Source organism: Neolamprologus multifasciatus, chromosome 4 (genome assembly GCF_963576455.1).
Source record: "Neolamprologus multifasciatus chromosome 4, fNeoMul1.2, whole genome shotgun sequence".
Taxonomy (NCBI): Eukaryota; Metazoa; Chordata; class Actinopteri; order Cichliformes; family Cichlidae; genus Neolamprologus; species Neolamprologus multifasciatus.
Genome location: NC_140442.1, coordinates 30,471,803 through 30,496,489, shown reverse-complemented (window position 1 = coordinate 30,496,489; position 24,687 = coordinate 30,471,803). Strand labels below are relative to the sequence as shown.

At 41.7% G+C, this 24,687-nt stretch overlaps 1 protein-coding gene across 1 annotated transcript; it reads left to right on the top strand.

Annotated features, from left to right (window-relative positions):
* The first annotated feature begins 1,014 nt into the window (after positions 1-1,014).
* gng13b (guanine nucleotide binding protein (G protein), gamma 13b) lies at positions 1,015-17,334 on the top strand. The gene is made up of 3 exons (XM_085157087.1): positions 1,015-1,479; positions 11,026-11,152; positions 13,200-17,334. The coding sequence occupies exons 2-3, from the start codon at positions 11,055-11,057 to the stop codon at positions 13,303-13,305; spliced, it is 204 nt and encodes a 67-aa protein (XP_085013213.1). The 5' UTR covers positions 1,015-1,479; positions 11,026-11,054; the 3' UTR covers positions 13,306-17,334.
* The last annotated feature ends 7,353 nt before the right edge of the window (positions 17,335-24,687 follow it).

Genomic DNA, 24,687 nt, shown 5'->3' with positions numbered 1-24,687 from the left:
GCCTGCTTTAAATTTCTCAATAACTTTATCCCTGACCTGTCTGCTGTGTTCTTTGGACTTCATGGTGTTGTTGCTCCCAATATTCTCTTAGACAACCTCTGAGGCCGTCACAGAGCAGCTGTATTTGTACTGACATTAGATTACACACAGGTGCTCTCTGTTTAGTCATTAGCACTCATCAGGCAACGTCTATGTCAACTGACTGCACTCAGACCAAAGGGGGCTGAATAATTACGCACACCCCACTTTGCAGTTATTTATTTGTAAGAAATGTTTGACTCATGTATGATTTTCGTTCCACTTCTCACGTGTTCACCACTTTGTGTTGGTCTTTCACGTGGAATTCCAATAACATTGATTCATGTTTGTGGCTGTAATGTGACAAAATGTGGGAAAGTTCAAGGGGGCCGAATACTTTTGCAAGACACTGTAACTATTGTCAGTACTTCCATTTGAACTCTAAATTCAGCTAGTAGTCAACCCTTGCACGACCATACTGCATCGCTGTACAAAACTTCTTTCTTCAACCAGAGCTCTGGCCAATAGAAGGACCAGTAAGCCACATCCATCTTTAGCAATACATCAAAACTCAGTGTGTTCTGTCACGTGCTGATGAGAGCCATTAAAGGTTAAATCAAAGGTGTAACTCGAGTTATACAGACTGGTTGGCAGTAAAATAACGAATCTCTGCTTTAGTTGCTGATCAAACAGATTCTTCTGTTAGAGGGTTTAAAAGCGACGCATTCGCAAACATGTTTCTTTTTTCTTGACTGGAAACCGAAATCTTTCTCCTGCTCTGAAGCTATAAGTGGCCATATTAGGGCAGAAATCCAGGATCTGGCAATGGGGGCAAAAAGACTCCTCACATACGCACGCACGGACGCGCGCGCATGGACACGCGCACGCACACACACAGAAGTCTTCCCTTACTTGTGCTGTACCTGCGCTTATACACCCCCACCCTTCCTCGCCTTATCAACTCTCCATACGCATCCTGGGGGAACACACTCTTCCTCGCGCTCCTACACTCACGCGCGCGCGCACTGACGCTCATATAGGAGGATCCCAGCAGAGAAGCGGGCAGCGAACGACGGAGCGCGCACGGGACCAGATCGTTAACTTGTCGTTTCCCCGCCTCGTTCTCGTGCAGGTTCAGCAGCTGCAGCAACAAACCGGACTACCGGCGAACAGCGAGACTCCTCCAGCACTCCAGACAGCTTCAGACTGGTCGTCATCGCGTCTTTGACTCTGGAGACTGCGGATTTTATCCCTGATCTTTTCCAGCGGATACCGAGAGTGCACACCGCCTCTCCGAGATAAACTAAGTCTACGGACATTAAGTGCGCTATTTGTTTTCTAGCAGAGGGGGTAAATCAGTCTCCGTGAGTCGGGCCAGCTGTCTTCTCTGCCCTCTCCTCCAGTTTAACTGCACCGGTCAGACTTGGAAAGAGCAACAGCCTCCGCCAGCGCATCAGTGAGGTAGGAGAGCCACGCCACGGTACACTATCTTCTGTGGCTGCACAGCGGGGCCTTTATTAATATTACAGGCTCGCCTGTTCGCATAAAGCATGGAGGTCAAACTGACCCCTAAATGAAACTGTAGATTTTATTTGAATATGGGCACGATAAGAAGATCCTTATGTATCTGTCATAGGCTGGGTTTTTCATGCGTACTTCACAAACTGCAACCACGCAGGCGATACAGAACCCACGAATGTTACATAAAACTTATATTTGTCCTCTGCACTTTCTCTTCCTCCTCCTCCTTCCTTTTCTCTCCCCGGCTCTTGTGACCCTGCTCTGGGGGTAGATGGTGCTCGGGACCACATTTTTAGGGAGGGAGTGAAGAGTTGTGAAGATTTAAATTTTTACACTTTTTCTTTGGTAATAAAAGGATAGTAAACTTAAAATGACCTAAAACCGTCTGGTTATGAGAGCGTGGAGCTCTGGATCAAGATAAGCTACACAACCCCAGACTGAGAAGATCATCTCTCCTTTTTATTTATTATTTTCCGTTTTATGGCTGAGAGCTTTGTAGTTCATTAATACCAAGCCTCTTCATTGTGGTATGTAATGTGTGTCTCTGTGGTACGTTTGCATCTCATGGTTTTCTCTACTCACAGCTGTTTGTGTCTCTCTGTGGTTCATTTCTTTGCAGCGGATTTTTGCAGTTTTCAATTTCTGTCACAAAGAGATCGTCTTAAAACTAATTTACTATAGATTTTACACGTGTGTTGTTTTCGATCTCTTTGCTATTGCTTTCTATCTCTTTCTACACGTTTTATCTCTACTTATAGCTGTTGGTGCTCTCACTCCTGTCGTCTTTGCATCTCTTTGCTGTTGTCTTGTGTTCTGGGGCAGGCACCGCCACCCCTAGTGTATGTGTGGCCCCGTAGGGAACACGCATACACCCAAACAAAAACATGCACACAAACATTAATTCCATCCAATCTAGTTCATGCCTGCATTGATCAGGTTCCATTGATTGGATGTTTCCCTCATGCAGACACTAGTGTGATAACATCTGGACTGATCCCAGCCACTTCAGAGCTCACTGAAGTGCTGCTGAAGAGATTAGCTGGTTGTAAAAGCTCAAACATCATCTGTCAGAAGCTGGCATTTATTATCCTCAGCAGCATCTCATCCTCAGTTTAACTACAAGGAGCCTCTTCTTTCTTTCTTACTCGCCACTCTCAGCTGGTCAGAAGAGCTCTGCCTGTTCCTTTCTATTTTTAGCTTCTATTTACAATGCAGTAGCTATAGAGGCAAGAGGAGGCTCTCATTCTCTTTCCATCATCAGCCTCTCTGCCTCTTACTTACCCTTATCTGTTATAATTTATTTATTTTTGCTTTGGCCTTACCTTCCACCAACTCTTACACTTTCACACTTTTATCCTCGGCTTTCTAATTTAACCTTGAGCTATAATCATAGCAGTCAGCAGGACCACGAGTTAAGCATTCAACAGCAGCTCACCTCACAACCTGCTCCACTCTCTCCCTCACACACACACACATATCTATAGTATATGTGAGGGACGAGATAGCGGAGGAGACGGGGGTAAAGGTTAATCTCTGGATGCTTTTGACCCAAATCGCTGCGTGACCTATATACCCTCTCTTAAAACAACCACCCCACTTTAACCTTCACACACACAAACCCAAATATATCTTTTTAAAAGCTTCAGGCATACACAGATATGTGGCAGCCTTTTTGATGCAGACCCAGAGTCTGACTAAATGCTACATTTTATCAAAATACTGAAAACAGATTCAGTTCATAAAAATGGTTGATTTTTTTTTTTTTATAAAGAACATGTAATTAACTTGTTCTTCATCTTTTATAAAACTTGAGCAGACTCTTAAGAAAAAGATGACCTCCATTTATGGCAAAGTGTCCCAGTTTAAACTTACAGCTCTGTATACACTGCAGTGAGCTCTGCAAAGACAGCCACACCTTGACCAAACACCATATATTACTGCTCTGAACTACCTGTGTGGTAAGAGCAAAGCCATCATCTCCAAAAGCCGGTCAACTCTTCCCCCCCTGGGAAACCTGTTAGGGGTAACCCTAGTTTCTCTTTTCTAAGTCATATTTCAGAGCTGCATCCAGGTCAAACACGTTTTTGAGGGTAACAGTGAATGTGAACGCCATGTTTTGGAAAAGTATTTTTCATATTTCGAGCACCAAGAGGCAGAATTCTTTTAAAGAGATGTAAAATGAACAAAATTTATTAAAACCGACAAAGAAAGTTTACACCGCCCGAGCTACAAAATGACCACCGCATCCAACTACCGTATTTTCCGCACTATAAGGCGCACTTGAAATCCTTTGATTTTCTGAAAAATTGATAGTGCGCCTTATGTATGAATTCCGATTTTATGTGGTACATGGTGCTCAAAAATCTGTCAAAAATATTTTAGTGCGACTTAGTAAGCTACGAAGCCGCACCGCTTGATGGATTGTCTGAGCATTACAGCTACCGTAGTGTGGAGCCTCGTGGAGTAATCTGGGTCCAAAAAACTGCGGCACACTGAGAGTCAAAAACTGTCTAAAGTCTTTCATCTTTAATAAAACGATCAGCGTTGCTGCTTTACCAGGTGTAACAATTAAGTTTAACATCCAGGCATCCATGAAAACAGAATTTATTACATTTAACAGAGATAGAAGTTAGCAGGAAGTTAGCTTGCTAGCTTCCACCTAAGCATGATATAGCATGTTCTGACTGAGAGATTTCTGAAAAAATCAAACGTACAGCTCTGCTATCACTTCCAACATAAATGAAGACAGGAAACCAAACAGCAGTGACGTTTGTAGGGTTACTGAAGTTGGGCTAGCTGGTATATAATGATGTGCTACGTGATCGCTAGCGACACAGCTATGTTAGCATAAACACAGTGAAGCTGGAGGATGAATGCTAACTTTTTTCCACTCGATTAACAACTGAGATAATCCATCCACACTACGAGGTTAGTTATTAATACACTGCAACAACATAGAGCAGCTGTGAGAGAATACAGCATTAATGAATCAATGGTACAGAAGTGGAGGAAGCAAGAAGAATGAGTTGAGTAAAATTTGACTAATCTGACTGTTTTGATTTGCTTAATGCGCCTTATGGTCCTGGTAGTTTATTTTACTTATCTGACTTCATTTCGAGGTAACAAAGCTGCGTTTCCAACAACTACATTGCCTACATTCCCCTCCTGGGAAGTTTGCAGTTTTCTTACACGATGCTCGTGCAAATGATCCACCTACACTCAGGATAAAAAAAAAAAAGCAGCACGCTCTCTCGACTCTAACAATGCTAAGATGTATAGCCAAGTTAAGTGCTGAGCAAGTATTTTAACATGCTCGACTCCAGAGGGAATTTTCTCACATTCCCACTTTGCTTGATTACAACAAGGTCGTTTCCATCATTTTCAGGTAGCTTGTAATATCTGAGAAAACGGTGAGTGTCCCCATGACACTCTACTGCCCTTGGTTGGTACAGTAACTTGCTCCAAATGTGAAGGTGAACTGTTCTGACTCTCATCCTGACCGCTTCATGCTTTACTGCATGTTGCCCGGTTCAGGCAGGCCGTCACGGCTCGATGAACCCGGCAGAACTACAGGAAGAGCTAAAAAAAACAAAAACACACACATCGGACTTTGTCAACTAACTGACAATATCAACAGTGCTGTGAGCTTTGGCTGTGGAGTGCCTGTTTGGTTCTGTGACAAAAAGAGCGCTGCACATCCAGTATGATATCCTGTGTGAACGTGAAGCTAGTCGATGGTGCTGTGATGGAGGGGGAAAGACTTCCGACATGCTCGTCCTCTTAAGTGTGGTGATAGAAGCTATGAGGAAGGCGGGGTCTTCCCTGTGATAGTAACAATGGAGGGCTTATGAGATTAGTTTAGAGTAACATTAGCAAGGGATCGCGATAAATTTGACTCTGATTTATTGATGTTTTAATATACATCACAAGCACCATTACACGTGACTGCTGGTTTAGAGTAAATGGGATATAATTGATAGTTTTATTCCACAACAGCCATAATTGGCCAGAGAAGTGACAGATTAACTGTCTGAGACAGTCAGAAACAGATATCAGAGAGCAGCGAAAGGACAGGAGCGAGAGCGCAGCAGAGTTCTTGATCTTTTCTGATTCAGAGCCCACAGAGCAAGATATCAGTAAACCACATGGCAGTATAATGGTGGAGTCTTTCCATTATTTACTCTGTGTGGCGTTTAAAGGCTGTCTAAAGCAGAGCTTTACCAGATAAACACAGACATATTTACACAGTTGGCTGTTCGTCCAGTCCCATTCAAAGTAATTGGAGATGGAGAGAGACAAAGGTGTATGATAGAAAGAAAGAAACAGCTGGCATGAGGACGACGTTTCATTTTTGGGTTCATTCAATGACTGTTTGTGATAGACGGATTTTTCTGATTACTTCTGGTAGTATAATTGTATAATTCAGTTTTTGGCTTTCTTGTTGTTCCCAGAAAAAAGGCTGTAGTTGGGAGGGAGGTCAGTGCATGACTTTCCGAGGATAAGTTGGGAATTAGCATCCAAATTAGCCCTTATACACAATCGCATTTTTAATCTACTTATTTGTAGCAACCAAAATACTCTGAAGAAAATACATTTTTTTTAAAAATCATACCAAATGTAACATTAAAATATTCACTGATGAGCTTTTCCATTGTTTTCCTTTACTATCAGCTTCAGTAGTAGCGGATAAAACATAGACATACATAATTATGACTGAGTCGTCTCGAGCAGACTGCAGAGCTGAAAGATCAAGCCAACGTGGAAGTGCCAAACGCTGCAGTTCCTCTAACGGCCACTTGAGGCTGACTCTGATGACGAGTCAGTCCCCACAGACTCCATGTAAAAATGACAATAAAGCACTAAAAAGCATGTTTACAGCTTTAAAAGCGTGTTTTGGGATCTATGGATAGTTTCTCCCTTTATGACAGCTGTGGCGTTTACAGCTGAGGGCACGGTTGCTTTGGGTGACAGACGCGCCAACACAGGGAGCTGTAGCTCACTGAACTTGACCTTTAAACTTCTGGTGCTTTAGGCGCCTTTTACAGTATTCTGATGAAATTGCTGGACTCGTTTAATGGCTTGAAATCTGTCTCATTAGTGAAACTGCACGCTGACTGTGCCATGCATCTCGAAATTTGGCAGATTCTTGTAAACATAAGAGTTTGAAACAGCAGCCCCCCCTCTCTCTTTCTCAGCATTACCTGCAGGCAGTAAATCCACATCAGCAGCAGCGGTGGTGGTGGGAGGATGGAGGAAATGACTTGAAGTGACAGATGTCTGTGTTCTCCACGTTTCCAGTGAAATATTTGATGCAGCTTGTACAGTGACGTTGCTACTGTAGCCACCTAAATGTTATATTTAATTCCAAGCTAAGACTCAAACACTTTGTGATGAGCGACATCACGGGTTAACATTTCCACCGGACATCATCACTCGCTGGTATTTTGTTCAAACAAAGGCAAATATTCCATTTTGATTTTAAGACTTGTGCAGTAAAGGGAATCTACACCTGCTCTCCCAGGACGGGAGTAACATAGATCGGGGAAGAGAATAAGTGAAAGAAAAAAACCAAGGAGGCGATCAATAAGTGGTGCAAAAATAAAACAAATAAATAAAAAAGAAAGGAGTCAAACAGAGACGCTGCAAGAGAAGAAATAAGAGAAGGAGGCTGAGAGGAGTGGAGAGAGAAGGATGGAGCAGACAAATGAATGTGAAAAAGAAGAACAGGTAGAGAGTGAAAACAGGGATGAAGGAGCTGGTGAGTGATGGAGTTAGATGGAGGAAAGCATCCAATCCCAGTGTTGTCTCTAGAGGATGCTGCTGAAACCTGATCTCAGCCGGGAACCAGCCATCGCTCTAGTCCTGTGTGTCTAATATTGGTAAGACACACACACACACAGTAATATTGCACCTGGTGTTTTCCTCATACTCACAAAAGGACACGCGTGTGCACCTCACCGACTCACCGATTGTGCACCTCTCCTCGTCTCTCTCAATCTAGCCTCTTTTTTAAAACCACGACCTTTTTACCCGTCATTCCTCTCAAATAGCAATGACGTGCTAAAGATAAAAATAAATAAACAATGTCAGCCGGTGTTTTACATTGACGCCTGAGGCTTTCACATGTTCAGAGTGATGATTGATTCATTCTGTTCCAGAGTCCTAAATATCAATTTTCAAAGGGCAAAAATCATTAAAAACCAGTTACGGCTTTGTGTTGCTCAATATTACTGTCCTGATAGTATCAATCGCCTCTTGTACTAGTACATTTACTGTAATGCGCCAAAATGTCAAGATGGTGCATATCTCACTCCAGGGTTTAACTACTGTTAGGAATAATTTGGCATTTAGGGAAATACATGTCAGAGCGATACATTTCAAGCTAGCCTAGCAGCTAGCCTAGCAGCTAGCCTGGCAGCTAGCCTGGCAGCTAGCCTCGCAGCTAGCCCAGCAGCTAGCCTAGCAGCTAGCCTAGCAGCTAGCCTAGCAGCTAGCCTGGCAGCTAGCCTGGCAGCTAGCCTCGCAGCTAGCCTAGCAGCTAGCCTAGCAGCTAGCCTAGCAGCAGCCATCGGTGGTATAAAAGAAGAACGCAGCTCTCTGGCGTGAAAAATGAAGCAAACACAGAAGTGCTGTGTTCTTTTCATACAAAGTCAGAGGATCATATGGAATGGGATGATACTTATGGTTGCTGGGAAAAATGTACATTCCCTGGCCAGCTGGTGAGTGGATGCTGGAGGCTGCCAGTTGTTGCCGGGTGAAATTGGTCACAAAATCGTGCTGCACCAAAAACCTCCTTGTGATTGTGTTGGTCGCCAGGAGATGTGGTTCCCTGTAGTTAGTATGAAAGATGCTGACTTGTTGGTCGCCCTCAAGTTTCGCTGCAGTTTGGTGAGTAGTGTTTGCAGGGAAGCTGGGAACTTCCCTGCAAACTAGGGACTGCAGCAGACTTCTGCTAGAGGAGAGCAATAAGCTATACACAAGAGGAGAAACCAATGACGTCTTTATATTTTAAGTTCATAACTGTCTCTCAAAAGATAGTTGTGCATATAGCATGTAACAAACGACAGGCTTTGCTGGACAACTGACTGGATGCTTCTTTTGGATCCAGACCATGAAGTAGTTGTCAGATTCGGGGGCTGTTTCCTGCCTGAATATAACCCCTCACTCACTAAACTGTCATAAAGGACAACTGCGTAGTATCAACCATTATTCAGTGCCCCTTTAAAAATACCATAGCTGTTTCTATTCTGAAGGATCTCAACAAGATCAATTCTGAGTGCAGACTAGACAAGCACTCATCTCACCCGAATCCTCACATGACTCATAAAAGCACACACGGGGGTACATAAGCACAAGCACACGTACGAGAGGGGCTGCGTATTACTGAGAGAGTGGAGTGGACACAAAGCGTGGGAGGGGAGCAAGAGAGAGCAGGAGGGAGGAACGGACCAAAAAAGACACTGCGGAAGAGAAAAAATACTCCACTTTTGTGCAGAGTTGGCCGCTGAGAGATCCTGTTACTGATATTAATGTCACATTGTTTATTAATTGTAAATCAGTTGATCTGTACAGGTACAGATATATGTATACATTGTTTGTAATGAGTGCCTCAGTGGGTTATGTCAGGACCTGAATATACTCTTTAATGGGAACAGATCAGCAGGATTAATGATTCAATTCAGTTCAGTTTTATTTATATATTAACAAATCACAACAATGACCTCAAAGTGTTTTATATTATAAGGTAAAGACCCTACAATAATGGAGCAACATTACCAATAAAAATAACTCATTCTATTACAAGATTATTGCAGAAAAAGTCATCTGTAAGAGTATTGTACATAAAAGATTAGCTTCCGAGTTTGAAAAGTAAAGGCAGTAAGAAGTGGCTTAAATTTGCATTCTTTCAAATGGCCAGCAGGGGGCAAAAAGGTGTGACCTCTAATTGCAGTTATCTCTTATCTCACGATAAAATACGCTGCTGTCTTTTGTCTCCATAGGAGTGATTCTGGCTTTAGCTAATTGCATTTCTTACTTCCATGGATGAAATGGATATGACCTGCAGTGCTTATTACTGATGCATTAGTCTCAACAGGTTGTGTAAAAGAAGTGCTGATCCCATTATGTCGGATGGATGGATCAGATTTTCTAATTGCATATAGTTTTAGGAACTTATTTCAAGATCTTTGGGAAGAAGATCGATCTGACTGATAGCTGCGCTGATGCTTGAAACCTGTGCGGATGAAAAGAGTAGGACAGTTCCCAAACATGATGACAACAGCTATCAGGAGCCGTAAAATTCAGTTATGCCTTTCAGTACTTTAGATGTCTCATACATGACTATGGCTGTGGATAGGGATGATAAGCTTTGCTATTAGGTGCTTACAGATTTCTTTCAATACTCACCAAATCCTTGGGGGTGGCTGCTGGGGGAAAACAGAGAAAAAATCAATCAATTAATAAATAGGAAATATTGTCTTCCAAGCGTGTTACCTCAACATCCTTGTTTGGTGGTTCATCAACACCACCTATATAAATACTGCTGAAGACAAACATTTTCTGTAAATGTTTGCTTATATGGACCCGTAATATAAAACTGAGCTGTTATTTTTTAGGCTGCTGTTTCAAGTTTGCGTTGAAACCACAGAACTAACTTTAGCTTTAACTTTTAGCTAACTTTTAGCTAACTTTTAGCTTTAACTTTTAGCTAACTTTTAGCTAACTTTTAGCTAACTTTTAGCTTTAACTTTTAGCTAACTTTTAGCTAACTTTTAGCTTTAACTTTTAGCTAACGTTTAGCTAACTTTTAGCTAACTTTAACATTTTTAGGTTTCTGGATTTTCAAATGTAACCAATTATTCTTTAGGTTTAACTAGAAATGTTTATTCATTGGTATTACCTATTAAAGCTATATATCAATTACATTTAGTTACTATTTTATCAGCTTACCCACCATTTTTAAGTTAGACTCTGCTCGCTTGCTAACCCAATTTCACACATTTGATTGTGGTAAATATGGTGCAATATCATGTGTCTGTTGGTGTGTCTGTTGGTGTGTCTGTGGGTGTGTCTGTGGGTGTGTTGGGACACTACTGAACATGTACACACAATAGCACAGAAGAAAGATTAGATTGAGCACAAATACATGCTGTCCTTTTCCTCCTTTTGAGTACAGACGCAACACATTTTGTGACCTTAGTATGAAATTACCAAAGTATTCATTAAAGCCATGGAAGTGGAAACATGGAGCCCAAAAAACACAAAAGAAATCAAACGAATGTATCCTGTAGAGTTAAGAGAGTTGTACTCTATGAACACAACAGCCTCTATTCTCCCTCCTGTAGGTGGAATCACTAAGCAGCAGTCATAAATCAGATGCACTTTGTGGTGTTCTTGCTGCAGGGCACAGATGTATTGAGCGTGTCTGCCTGCTATTTGACAGCGCTCTATATAAATATAACTGTGGCCTCCTCCCACTTTGCACAGGCAGAAAAGCCCTACAACAAGCTGCAGCCATGGATGAGATGGACCTGCCCCAGATGAAGAAGGAGGTGGAGAGCCTCAAGTACCAGCTGGCCTTCAAAAGAGAGAAGTCCTCCAAAACAGTGACTGAGTGAGTAGTTACTCCACTGCTGTGCTGCGCAGAGTTCACGACCCCGAAATCAACTGTGCACAAAAAAAGATAAATCGCTCTGAGCCTCTCAGATTGAAAAGGGAAGATATTTGTTTTAGCTAAATACGCCGAACACACTGGTAACTGCATCTCCAGGAAGAGGCTGGAGAGAGAAAATAGAGCCACACTAGCTGTTACTATTGTGCTGTCTTACTCATTAATTCAGTGCATTATTTTAAATTAGTACTAGTTTGTGTATCAAGTTCAAGTTCCCTCATCAGCAAATGCGGCTCAGTCAGAAGTCAAGCCATGTACTTGCTTCCATAATGTGGCTCAGCACTGTGTACGCTCCCCCGCATGCCTGTATGCACTGTCAATAACATCTGGGTTATTGACAGTGATGGCGTCTTGGTACTGTTTGGCAGCACCACTACACAATATCCTAGAGGTTCTCAGGTGGTGTCTCCAGACTCTTCTACGTCTGTTAAGTGTAAATGGTAAATGGCCTGCATTTGTATAGCGCTTTTCTAGTCCTTAAGGACCCCAAAGCGCTTTACACTACATTCAGTACACACACATTCACATTCTGGCGATGGCAAGCTACATTGTAGCCACACTGACTGACAGAGGCGAGGCTGCCGGACACCGATGGCGCCACCGGGCCCTCTGACCACCACCAGTAGGCAAACATGGGGTTAGTATCTTGCCCAAGGATATTTAGCATGCAGCCAGGAGGCAGCCTGGGATCGAACCACCGACCTTCTGATTAGTGGCTGACCTGCTCTGCCACCTGAGCTACAGCCACCCCAAGTGTGAGCACGCTCTGGTTTTCTCTGGAAAATGCAAAAAGGAAAACTGGAGCAAATTCAGTCAGGACCTGCGAAATCATTCCCTTTTTGAGGGTCATCTTGCTGTTGTTGCCTCTCCAGTGCACCCGTTGTCGTTTTCAGTTGTACCAGAGAAGATTAAATCGAACTGATTTTGTATTATATTGTGTTGATCGTTCCTTCATTTTTGGAGTATCATATATAGAGCTAGGATTGTTTGATACATAAGTAGAAATATAAAAACTGCCATCAAAATGCAAGGAACATTTGGGAAATACAATATTAGTCATTTCACCACCATAATAAAGTAGTCATATGACTTCGCTGATCAGCAGTATCTTGAAGCTTGTTGTCACAGCATTAATCTGAGAATGAACCAAAGCAGCAGCCGCTGTTAAGTTTATCTGTCTCTCTCTCTGCAGTCCCATCAGATTAAACACCCAAGGAAGCATTTCATCAGCACTGGGCCTTTTCACACCAGACATGTAAAATCAACAATGATTTTTCAAATCCAGATCAACAGATCTGACCAATCAGACCGCTTGTAGCCCAAAACGCACACTGGTCCTGAACAGATAGAAAGTGAAAAGTTTAGAATTTATTGTCACTTTTTCTCAGTGCTCTGTGTGTGTAATTGCCTTAATGTTAATAAACAATTATATATGTATGTTATAAAATGTACATTCAAAAAGAGAATGAAACTGAGAACCTGCTTTTGTTTAACGTGTTCATTTTGAATTTGATGCCGACATCTGTGACATTATGGGATTTAAAGTTTAGGAGCAACACATGCTGCCATCCACACAGTGTCAGGCCTATTTCACTAACACAATGCAAGACCTCCCTCTGCACTTATTGCAAAAGCATGGTCCAAACTGTTCAGCTAAGCATGAATGGGACAACATTTTGTGTTGCAAACTACTGCAGACACTAAAGAAGAGGTCATGCAAGGCAGTAGAAAAAATGCTTTTTTATTTTATTTTTTATTTTCTGCTGGCTTCAAATTCAAAATCATAAACTCTTAATAAGAAACAGAGTTGTTAGAACTAAAGTACACAAACAAAAGTTGCAAAATTGAATATAATTAGTTACTTATGGTCGCTCAGTTTGTCCTTGTCCTTTTGCCTTATATGGGAAAGCGGATAGAGGACAGATTGTGGTAAGACTATAACCTCAGGAATTTAAAAAATGCCGCTCTTTCTATTTTTCTCTCCACACAGTTTGGTAAAATGGATAGAGGATGGTGTCCCAGAGGATCCCTTCCTGAACCCGGAGCTGATGAAGAACAACCCCTGGGTGGAGAAAGGAAAATGCATCCTTCTTTAGATTTAACCATTTAATGACCCTTGAATTTCAACACACACGCCCTACAGATGACCCCTGAAGCTGATCCTGTGAATGCACCGGCAGGACAGCGCCACCTAACCTCTCACCGTGAATGTACAACAGCTGGCAAACCTAACCCTTTCCCCAAAAACACACCCCAAGGGCACAGAAATACACACTGACAGAGACGCGCATTCACACACTTAACACTGCAAGTTTAATCCTGCCACGGCAATGCATCGTTTTTATGATATGACAGAAGTGATCGATACTTGTACTACGTGTCTTTATATGAATATACGACAACTTTTATTTATGCAGCTGCCAGTCACAAGCTTATTCCCTTTCCCTGTTTTTTTTCTTCCTTAATTTCCTAAATGCGTTAAAGATGTGTAATGGAGTCACGTTCTCACTGCCAGACTGACTGTAGATCTGCTGGGGGGAATTTTGTTCCATACTGGAAATGACCACCATTACAATATAACAAGCCAGACCCCTTTAAACTGAATTAATAAATTAATAAACTAAGAACTGATAAGAACCTATAGTGATTTGTAAGTAAACACATCTCCTTTTCTTTTGAGAACCATCTTTTGACGCCCTTTCAACCAAATACAAGCTAATATATTAATATGTACCGCGTCTCCATTAGTCAGATCACCATTAGCATCACATTTAGCTAGATTCACCATTAGCATGACCATTAGCATTGCCATTAGCAATAGTTGCGCGGCTTCCTTTTCCTAAGCTACATGTAAATCGCTTCCAGCTCTGCTCCAGTGCAGTGCAGGGTGACAGTGACGACCCTGTACCTGTTTATCCCGTCTTTAAGTATGACGTCGTTAGCTGTGTCTGGGCCCAAACTCCGCTGCAGGTCTCTAAGTCAAATGATCACTGAGAGTTAAAAACTGTATAAATTCTTTCATCTGTAATAAAATGATCAGTGTGGGTGATCCACCAGGTGTAACAATTAAGTTTAACAACCAGGCATCCATGAAAATAGAATTTATGGAATTTAATGGAGTTAGAAGTTAGCAGGGCGTTAGCTCGCTAGTTTCCGTCTAAATATAATATAGCATGTTCTGAGCGAAGGATTTCTTAACCAAATTCAAACGTACAGCTCTGCTGTCACTTCCGACATAAATGAAGACAGGAAACTAAACAGCAGTGACATTTGTAGGGTTACTGAAGTTGGGCTAGCTGGTATATAACGATGTGCTACGTGATCGCTAGCGACACAGCTATGTTAGCATAAACACAGTGAAGCTGGAGGATGAACGCTAACTTTTTTCCACTCGATAAAAGTTAACGTGAGGGTTCCCGATGGTTAAACAAATACAATCACATGGCAGGATGCTGTAAACGGACCAAACTTCAGTCAGGAGAACAACTGAGATAATCCATCAACAATACGAGGTTAGTCATTAATTTACTGCTGCACGGGCTGGGCTGTAGCTACATCGTAAGGTTTTAAAAACTGAGCTTTAAAGTGAATAGCGGTAATAAAAACCGAGAGAGGCCGACAGTGATCACTGCCTGTTTTAGGAGCTTTTTGGGATTAAATACAACAAGACACAAAGCATTGAAACATGTTAAAAACACAAAAGCCTTATTAAACGCAGGGTAGTTTGGGCAGGATTCAACACGTCATCACTTAAAGACCGGATAACTGAAAATGGCAGAGCAAATTGACCAATGTGCTAACACAAAGATACAGATGAAACATGTCCACGCACTACTTTCCAAAGTAGTCTGCACAGACACATTTAATTTCATCTGAAGTGCATGTTCATTTAGCTTTTTCACTGTCTAATCCAATCCATCAACGATGCATGAATGACTATAGGAGGAGTAGCTTCAGCAGCACGTTTGCATTCGTCTGCACGGTCGGTGTAGCTTACAGAGCTTACAGTAGTTACGTGTTTAAATAAAACAGGAAAAAAGATGTAAAAATGTGCTTTGGGCTGCAAAGTGTATATCACAGGTAGAGAGCATTCTGCTATGCTGCCTGTGTGGGCAGCTGGTATGGTTTAGTGTATCTTTCTTTGTATTTTTCTCCATATTCAACGCTTTAGCTTGGGGCAGTTGTAGTCCATTACACGATTGCGGAGCAGGCCATGACCGATATCTTGTCCTACTATAAACTGCAAGTCTTTATAGGTTCTCACGGGGCACGCAATTAAAAAGCTAATTCTATATCTACAAGTGTAATTAACAAACAGCTACAGATGAGACTTTTACACACAAACAGACTAATTTAAATGATTTAAATGTGGAAACAAGCCTTTGCATGGTGTCTGTGACTCTGTGCAGAATGTCTGTAGAGGTTCAGAACTGCCACACTCGAATGCAGGGTGAAATCTGTATAATGGTGCACACTTCCTGACAGTCTTTTCTCTAAGGCATTCACAGTGTTCAGCTTTGTTAAGCTCTCGCGCTAGAAAAGTGACAAAAGTAACAGAAGAATGGAAAGAAAGAAAAAATCAGGGAGAAGTGTGAAACTGGTGTACTTGCGAGCTTCGAAAGTCGGCGGACGAGCTCCCGTCTCAACACTCTGCTGGACCACCTTAATGCATAACGTAACATAACACATGAAACGTTCACAAAATATCTCCCACAGACTAAATTTACAGCCAGTGACCGAAACTCCAGCCTTTACGTGCGATAAACAACTTGCATGGACCCAAGAAGCTTTCACAGCTCTCCTCTGTGTGACTCCTGCAGGTTTTCATATGTAGTTTTAAAATAGCTCATAAAGCATGGTTATCCCAGCTAGTCCTGCACACAGTGTTGTTGTTGAGTGTCATAGCAGCTCTGTTCGTGCTGTCAGAGCAGACTCTGGGTCTCTGGAGGGGTTTGAGTTCCTTCTCCTCCGTAGCTACAGCCCCTAAAGGCTACACAATATAAGCACACACAAACACAGACATGACAACCAACACAGAAACATATGCACATATTGTCTCTTGGCACATGTACAGACAGACCAGTTTAACTTATTAACTTATTTATTTATTTATTGACAGGATTTCTTCTTCTTCACGTTTCTTTTTCTTCTTGTTTCCTGCGTCTCCGCCCCCTCTTCCTCAATCCCGTCCTCCAAGATTAAAACAAAATAAATCACAAAAACGACCAAAAACGACTTCTTCACCTTGCCGGATCACCATCTACTACTGCCTTGTACACAGTTTCCTTAAAACGAGAATGTAAATATGTTGGCATGATGTCCAGACATCGCCGCCGACTGCAGAACAGGCGGCGGTTGCGCGTGCATGCGACTGTAACTGTGTGTTTGTGCGTCCGTGTTTTACAAAAGAAATTTGGACTTTAGGCTCCCATGTGTACTGTAAAGCACACACGCACAGCTGCATCACACAGACACACACAGACACACACATGCAGGCCTGAGGAGGAGCAGATCAACAAAATACACACGTACACTGCTTAGTGAGAATGTGTATGAGGGGAGGCGCGGCAAGGATGTGGATTCTCTCGGACGCGGGACAGCGGAGCCTCAGGTCATCCTCATGAATCTTTTTGTTTACCCCAAACGCTGCTCCGTGATTGGATGGATGAGCAGTATTTTATTTTTCTGACATTAAAAACTCCATTTGAACACATGTGTTACCCATAAAGAGAGTCTTACTTTCTGTGAGCACATAAAAGAGTCTAATATTAAATCTAATATCTACTGATCCCCCTGAAATTGCTCTAAAGTACATGAGAGGACTCCTGAGTCTGCCTGTCCCTCGTCTGTTTTTTTCTGTCTAGCTACTGTAACTTGTTTTTTTTAATATACTCTGAACGTGGGTATGTATGTATGTTATAACTACTATAATGACAACATAAAACCTTGTCTAAATATCTAGCAACATATTCCTCGTGAGAGTGGTTTGGAAAAAAGATATTATGCATCAGATCAAAATTCCTAGTGTGAAGATGACAACGAGCAATAAATTGTAGATCATTTTTTTATTGAATGTTTTACAAAAACATTTATCTTATCGAATAAAGTAGAAGATTTTTAGACAGTTTGGGTGTCGTGGCTGGTTTTTGTGTATTTTCTGTGTCTGTATGTGAGTAAAAGGAATCCACACCAGGACTGGTTTGTGCTGTGTTCAATGACTGCTGTAGGTGGTATCGTCTGCAGCAGCCGAGTCGTTTGGTACCGGGCCGCGAGAGTTGAGGCTCAGGTGTGAAATGTATAGTTTTCAGGGTTTTTATCGGTTTTCAGCGTTATTTTGTTATCGTTTTTATCGTTTACTCGGTTTTCCTGGGTCTTTTCACGTGTGTTATGAATAAATCTTCTTTTTTCGGTACCGGTACTAGTTTTATGTTGTTGTATTTATCCGCGACACCTTAAAGGCCGGTCCGTGAAAATATTGTCGGGCATAAACTGGTCCGTGGAGCAAAAAAGGTTGGAGACCTCTGGTCAGCAAGGGTGGGTAGACCAATACAGTAGCAAAGGATATAAAGTGTACTGGTATAAAATATGCTGTTTGATATATTCATACATTTTGCAAATACTGACTAATTACATGATTCAGCTTCCTCACTGACTACAAATGATAGTAATACAGATGTGCCACCAAAGAAACAAAACAACGGGATTTTGGCCAAAATGAGCATTTTATCACGCTGAATAATTACGTGATTACTAGACAGTCTACAGGTGGTCCCTCCTGCCTCTGTCACTTTGTCACATACTTACTTTAGTTATAGGACCAGCTGAGGCCTTTCTTTGTGCAGTTTGCTAGTCCATGCCAAGGTTGTCCCTCCATTTACTGTCATAATCGGGTCAGGATCAGGTGCAGTTTACATCGGGTTTGAAAGCAGAGGGACTAAAGGGCCTTTTAGTAGCAGCTCTCTTTTTCTTGACTGACTGGGCAGAGTCGGGCAGACTGTCCACACAGAGAGAAGAATAATACTCTGCTTCATGGAAGCATGTGCAGCATGTACTGCTTTAATAACCTAACAAAAATGTGCGTTTTAGTTCAAAGAGGGGAGTGGAAACCCTGACTGATGCAAACGCCGCAACAGTAATGACACGACCATCAGTAACTACGTCGGTGATGCCGCCTTGCTTTGTGGTTTGGTTGCACAGAAGTCTTCAGTCAAACTGGCAGCGGATAAGCAGGTCTGAGCTGTCTGTGTGGCTGTGAAAATCTCATTACAGCTGTGTTTAAGACGCCCTCCAAATGCTGTTTGGGTCCACTTTACAACAATCACATCGTGTTTTGTTTGTGTTTGTTTTTTCTGCTCAGATTATCGCACCTGATCGTCTGCCAATCGAAGCCGGTGATGCATTTTTCAAGACCTGCATCGTATTAAAATAATCTATTTTGAAAACTGTAATGACACTGTTGACCTTTATTTTCTTTTACCGCCGTGGGCCTGAGTGGCTGACTTTGACTTCACCAAACCAGGTATGTGAATAAAAGCACACCTGCACTTCAAAGACCATCCAGGTCTGGGCTTTGGTGTCAGTGTGTGTGTGTGTGTGTGTGTGTGTGTGTGTGTGTACATTTCTTATTGTTTCTCACTAGGAGTGCACCTGAAAATATTTTGTCCTGTATACTTTTTAGTTACCTGAGTTAGTCTAGCAGTGTAACGTGTAAATTATTATGATTTGTCAAAAATAAATGTTTAAGGCCTCGGTCACACAGACCTAGTGACCGCTCAATGGCCTCTGTATTTGCAAACTGATTGGCAAACAGTTGTTGGCTGTCGCCGGGTGAATTGGTCACAATGAGACGGCTGGATCAAAAGCTCATTGTGATTTTTGGTCACTAGGAGATCGCCACAGTCACTTGTAGTTTTCATTGAAGTCACCAACTTGTCTGCAAACGCTCACCAACTACTCATTAAGCTGAAGTGAAACTTGTATCACTGCAATTGATACATTTCGAAACGTGAGTCTTTGCATAGCTTCTTTATGTCACGGTTCTGGGTCAGTTTCGACCCAGTATTTTGAGTTTTGGATTGTTAGTTTATTTTTGACTAATTGTCGTGGTTTTGGGCACTATGAGGATTATTATTATTAGAATTCTATGTTTCTGTTTATTCATGTTAAGGATTTGTTCTCGGTTGTATCTCATGTTTAGTTTAGTTCAGGTTCCATGTGTCATTCTCCGTCTGTCTCTCAGTGTCAGGTCTGCGTCTTGGTGTAGTATTCTCGTTTCCTGTTTTATTGTGAAGGTTTGAGTCTCATGTGAGTGTGTTCAGTTTTCCCTCTGTCTCGTCTTGTTGATTATTCCCAGCTGTGTCCACCACCTGTGTGTAATTCCCGTGTTTCTCTGTGTGTATTTTAGTCGTGTCCTCTGTCATTGTAGTTGCTGGTCCGTCTGTGTTTCCACCGTGCTTCATCTGTGTGTTTCCCTGCAGTCTACCGTCATCTGTTTCCGCCCGCTCTCATTCATGTCTAGGTTCGTGTTCTACAGTCAGTTTGTTCCCAGTTTAGTTTAGGCTTTGCTCCGTTTGTCCATTTCCTTTTTTGTGTTTAATAAACCACCCTCACACCTGTACAAGTGCCTGCGTTTGGATCCTCCTTTATTTTCCACACGGCTCATCTCACTCGCCGTGACACTTTACCTCTCAGTGAGGAGACGGTGAGTGTTTGCAGACACGCTGGTGTGTTGCTTAGCAACCACAGCAATTGCAAGGAGGTAGTATAGCATCATACACCTCATTGTGACCAATTTTCCAAGCAACTACGATCAACCTCCAGCGACCACCATCTGATCAAGGAACGAGCATTTTTTTTCTTGTAACTTGAGTTTATCAGGGGGTCACTGACGTTCTCTGCATGCAGAGGCTTTAGCTTTAATTTCATAGCAAGTCCCAGTAACCTATGCAGACCACTCATCAGCTGGTTAAGGAATACATATTGTTGACATTGTTGTGGCTGCAAGACGGTTGCAGAACCTCATGGTGGAGGCTGAAAAAAAGCCAGCTTTGTACCACGTTTTATTGGCTGAGATACATCAGGCTGGACCAAACTAACAAATAAATAAATAAAAGATACCCCGATGTTGACTTTAACTAACTTAATTACAATTCAATGTAATTCTGTTACCATGTAAAATCTTTAATTTCATTGAATCTGGTCAAATGAAATTGACTTGATTGGTTTACATTCAGTTTATCCAAAACACATTTCCCTTAATGACTCATTATTTAAGTAAATAAACCTTTAATTTTATAATTTTCAGTTTTCAATCACTGAAAAATATAAAAATATTGCTTCCTGTATGGCTTTACTGAGGGTGAAGAGTTTATTGGACACTTAAAAAATATTCTTGGTTCACATCACTGCAAACTGCTTCTTCATATCAAGCAGACCTAGTCTAACTAGTTAATGCCCAACTAGTTCAGGACTATCTTTAGTCATTCGAGGATGTTTGTTGAAATCAGCAACTTCTCGCTGCCAAAAGTGACACCATGAGATCATTAGAGTAATCAGAATGACAGCAACAGCAACAGTGACTTGAAAAATGCTGAAATCCTCTGTAATCCATGAACTAAAGATTCATGTAGTGCAAGCAGCTCCGCTCACATATAAATATGTTCCAAGGCTATTTATTGAAGACAAGTTCTACTGTGAATAACTATGCAGCTAATTCTGGTCATTTTACCCCTGTTAGCATCACGATAGCTTTTGCAATAAGATTCTCACAGTCCAGTAAGGGTTAAAACTGTAACATGTCAGAAAAGACAAAAGCGTGCACGTATCCCTAAAGTCAGGATCAATTTTTTCTGAAGGGAAACAGCAGAAAAAGGTAAAGCGGTTACTGCGAGTCAGTAAAACACTTAAAGTCAAAGCCTGTGTCACGTGTGAGAGGGAGGAAGCACGGCGACACTGTCAGCTGTCACAGGCATGTTTGTCTGCACAGAAGGAGACGAGAGTTTTTGTGAATGAACGCTGAACCGTTGTGACACAGAAACATTCTGTAATTGCACATTCAGAGAGACTGTCAGCCGTTTGAAGCATCGCATCAGCATGAAAGGAGAGGCGGCCTTTTGAAAACAAGCCCTTCCCCGGTGGACTTGAGAGGCTGCTTTGCAAGTCACTGCTAAAACAGAGCCATCCACAACATCTGCATCAGAGAGAGAGACGGGAGGGCTGGCTGCATGTGTGTGCGTGTCACAGCTTGGATTCTGTTTGCTTGTATGTTTTTTGAGAGTGCTCAGAGGGGGTGTGATGGAGAGGGGAGTCTTGTCAGTGCTGTACACAAAGAAGATAAAGCTACTAATGGCCTGGGTTTCCTCTAATGGAACGCTGAGCTGAGTGTGTGTTTTATGTGTGTGTGTGCATCAACAAAGCTGCATTCAAAGCATCTCTTATTCATGGCTGCATTACAGCATTCAGGGCTTTCTCTCTCTCTCATTTCTATTTGCAGCTCCCTGTCTCTGTCCTTACATGTGGGCATCTATTCACTTGCGCCTTCTGTTTCCAGGCTGCAGAGCTGCGCCCGTCAGCCCCCTGTGTACCAATGAAAGATCCACTCTGCTTCTGTGGCGGCCCTGCACCTCGTCCCACATCTATCACACCAAATCACTGCTGTGAAGGTGAACACAGCCTCATCTTTCTGCTGATGTGGGAGCATTTTACATGCAGGAGAACTTGTTATTAACTGAGGTCACAAAGCTTCTATTTTTTTCTTTTTGCACAGTAATGCACACATTTACTGTATCTACAATACAACTAAGCAGTAATGTGGCCGGTCTGTTCACTCAGATTATGATGAAGGTGGTTCTTCACTGCAGTTATCTAAATTCAATCTAAATTTAGTTGGACTACGTTTTTCTGCTGTGTCAAAATGTTGCCTGTAAAATGACTTATGTCACTTATAAATGAAGTGACCAGCTGGTTTTATGCCAGTAGGTGGATTAAAGTCCTTTTGTGTCACGTTTACATTATTTCTATTTGCCTTTTAGCCCAGTGGTCTCATCACATCTAAATGAGTGGTACCCTCTTCTGGTGAAAAGAGGGTAAAACAATGAAAGAGGGGGAAGCACATACACTGAATACAGCTTATATACTCTTAATATACACTGACTGGTCAGTTTGTTTGATGCCCCTGACTAGTATTGGGTTGGGCCCAGGTTTGACTTCAGAGCTCCCTGCAGTGTTCGTTGTGCAGATTAAACGAGGTGCTGGAAACATTCCTCAGAGATGCTGGTCTATGTTGACATGATGGCATCACAAAGCTGCTGCAGATTTAATCTCACCAATCTCCCACATCCCTGAGGTGCTCTATTGAATCAGGATCTGGTGACTGCAGAGGTGATTTGACTGCAATGAACTCAGGAAGAAGCCATCAGAAGGTGGTACGCTGTAGTCGTAAAGGGGTGGACGCAATCAGGAACAATTCTCAGGTAGGCTGTGGTGTTTAAATGATGCTCGGTTGGTGCGCTGTCTATCTTGCGTGCTGCACAATATTGTTTAATATTTAGTATCTACTGCTAGCTAGTTTATTGTGATGGTGCTGTTTTTCTTATGTTGCTCTTTTTTTGTTTCCTTTCTCTTCTGTTTTTTCCTCCATACAGGTGATCCAGCTGTTTTGTTTGTTTTTCTTTCTTTCTTCCCCCCTTTCTCACCGTCTCTTCTCCCCTCTGGTTTTCTTTCTCTCCTTCTCTTTCTTTCATTCTTTCTCCCTGTCCTATCCCCCAGTCATGTCTGTCCCGTTTGTAGCAACCGAAAATAAAAATAAATTCATAATTATAATAAAGGTTAATCAAATGGACCAATATGGCGAGGCCATGATGATCCACTTGGTAAAATAAATCCGCCTGGCATCTTTCTTGGCCTTAAGACAACAATTCTGATGCTAAAGATAAAAACGGGACACAAAAAAAGAAAAAAAAAGATGTTTGGTGCTAAGGGGCCAAAGGTGTGCTGAGAAAATATCCGTCAAACCATTACGCCACAATAACCACAATTGTTTCATTTATTTTGAACATGTAAAACAATATGCAGACAGTCATTTAGGAAAAATAGAACAAAAAAAATACAATTAAAAAAAAGTTGAATACGAAGCGTATCTTGACATTTGCTTATTTAGTTTACATATGAAACAGAGTGGCAGAAAGTGCAAACTTATTTAAACCTCTTCTCCATAAATTATCAATTATTATTTATCCATCCATTCTCTTCCGCTCATCCTTTTCAGGGTCGCAGAACCAGAGATGGGCAGTAACGCGTTACTGTAATCCGATTACTTTTTCAGGTAACAGTAAAGTAAGGGATTACTATTGCAAAAACGGTAATTAGATTACGTTACTTTCCCGTAGGAACGCTGCGTTACTGCGTTACTAAAACTGTGATTTTTTTGCGAGAATGTCTCATGACAGTGACGTAAGCGAGTGCGACGTTCGTGACAACAGCTGTGTGCAGATCAACAATGGATCATATATCGAGTGCAGAGAGAGTATGAGCGTGCAGCGTTTAAAGCGTGGAAGTACTGACCTTACTTTGAGTTTGATTCCATAAAAAGTGACAAAAACATTAGTGTCCGTTGTGCGCGGGAAGAAAACTTCTTTTTACAGCGAAAAAAATTACTTTTTTGGGGAAGTAATCAGTAATTAGTTACTGATTACTTTTTTCAAGTAACTTGACCTTGCGCAGAACTCAGGGAGCTGGAGGCTATCCCAGCTTTCTCAGGGCGAGAGCCATGCTACACCCTGGTTGCAGGGCTAACACATAGACACAGCCATTCGCACTCACATTCACACCTATGGGCAATTTTCAGTTTCCAGTTACTCTATCCCCACTAACTCTATTTAACTGGACTGTGGGAGGAAGCCAGAGAACCCAGAGAGAACCAGGCAAACACAGAAAAACCTGATGGTGGAACTGAATGTTCTTGATGTGAGGCAACATTGCAAACCACAGTGCCACCACGCTGCCCTTCCTTATTTATATAAACCTGAATTACAGGAATAAATATACTTCTAGTTACACATAATTTCTACACTATATGAAATATAAAACATTGTCATAGTTACTGGGAAAAACTATATTCTGATGCCATAAGGTTCCTTTTTTAAAATTAATATATTATTATTTATTGTAGCACGTCTTTTTATAAGGTCATGACTAACCCAGCTGGTTGTGGTTTGTGAAGTAGTGTCTGCTTATAGATTCGTATATTTAATAGTTATGTGTTTAGCTTTTTTTATTCTGTTTGGAAACATACTTGTTTGAAATGATATGTTATATATGATTATATGATTTCAACAAAATGACAGCATACATGACACAAAACACTGTGCAGTACGCCCAGTGTTATTCATATTATTGTCTAATATTGTCCAGTTCTGTGTCATTAAACGTGTGTATGTGTTCTTTACTTTCAGTCCAGTTTATTAATCTGATTCTTTCTA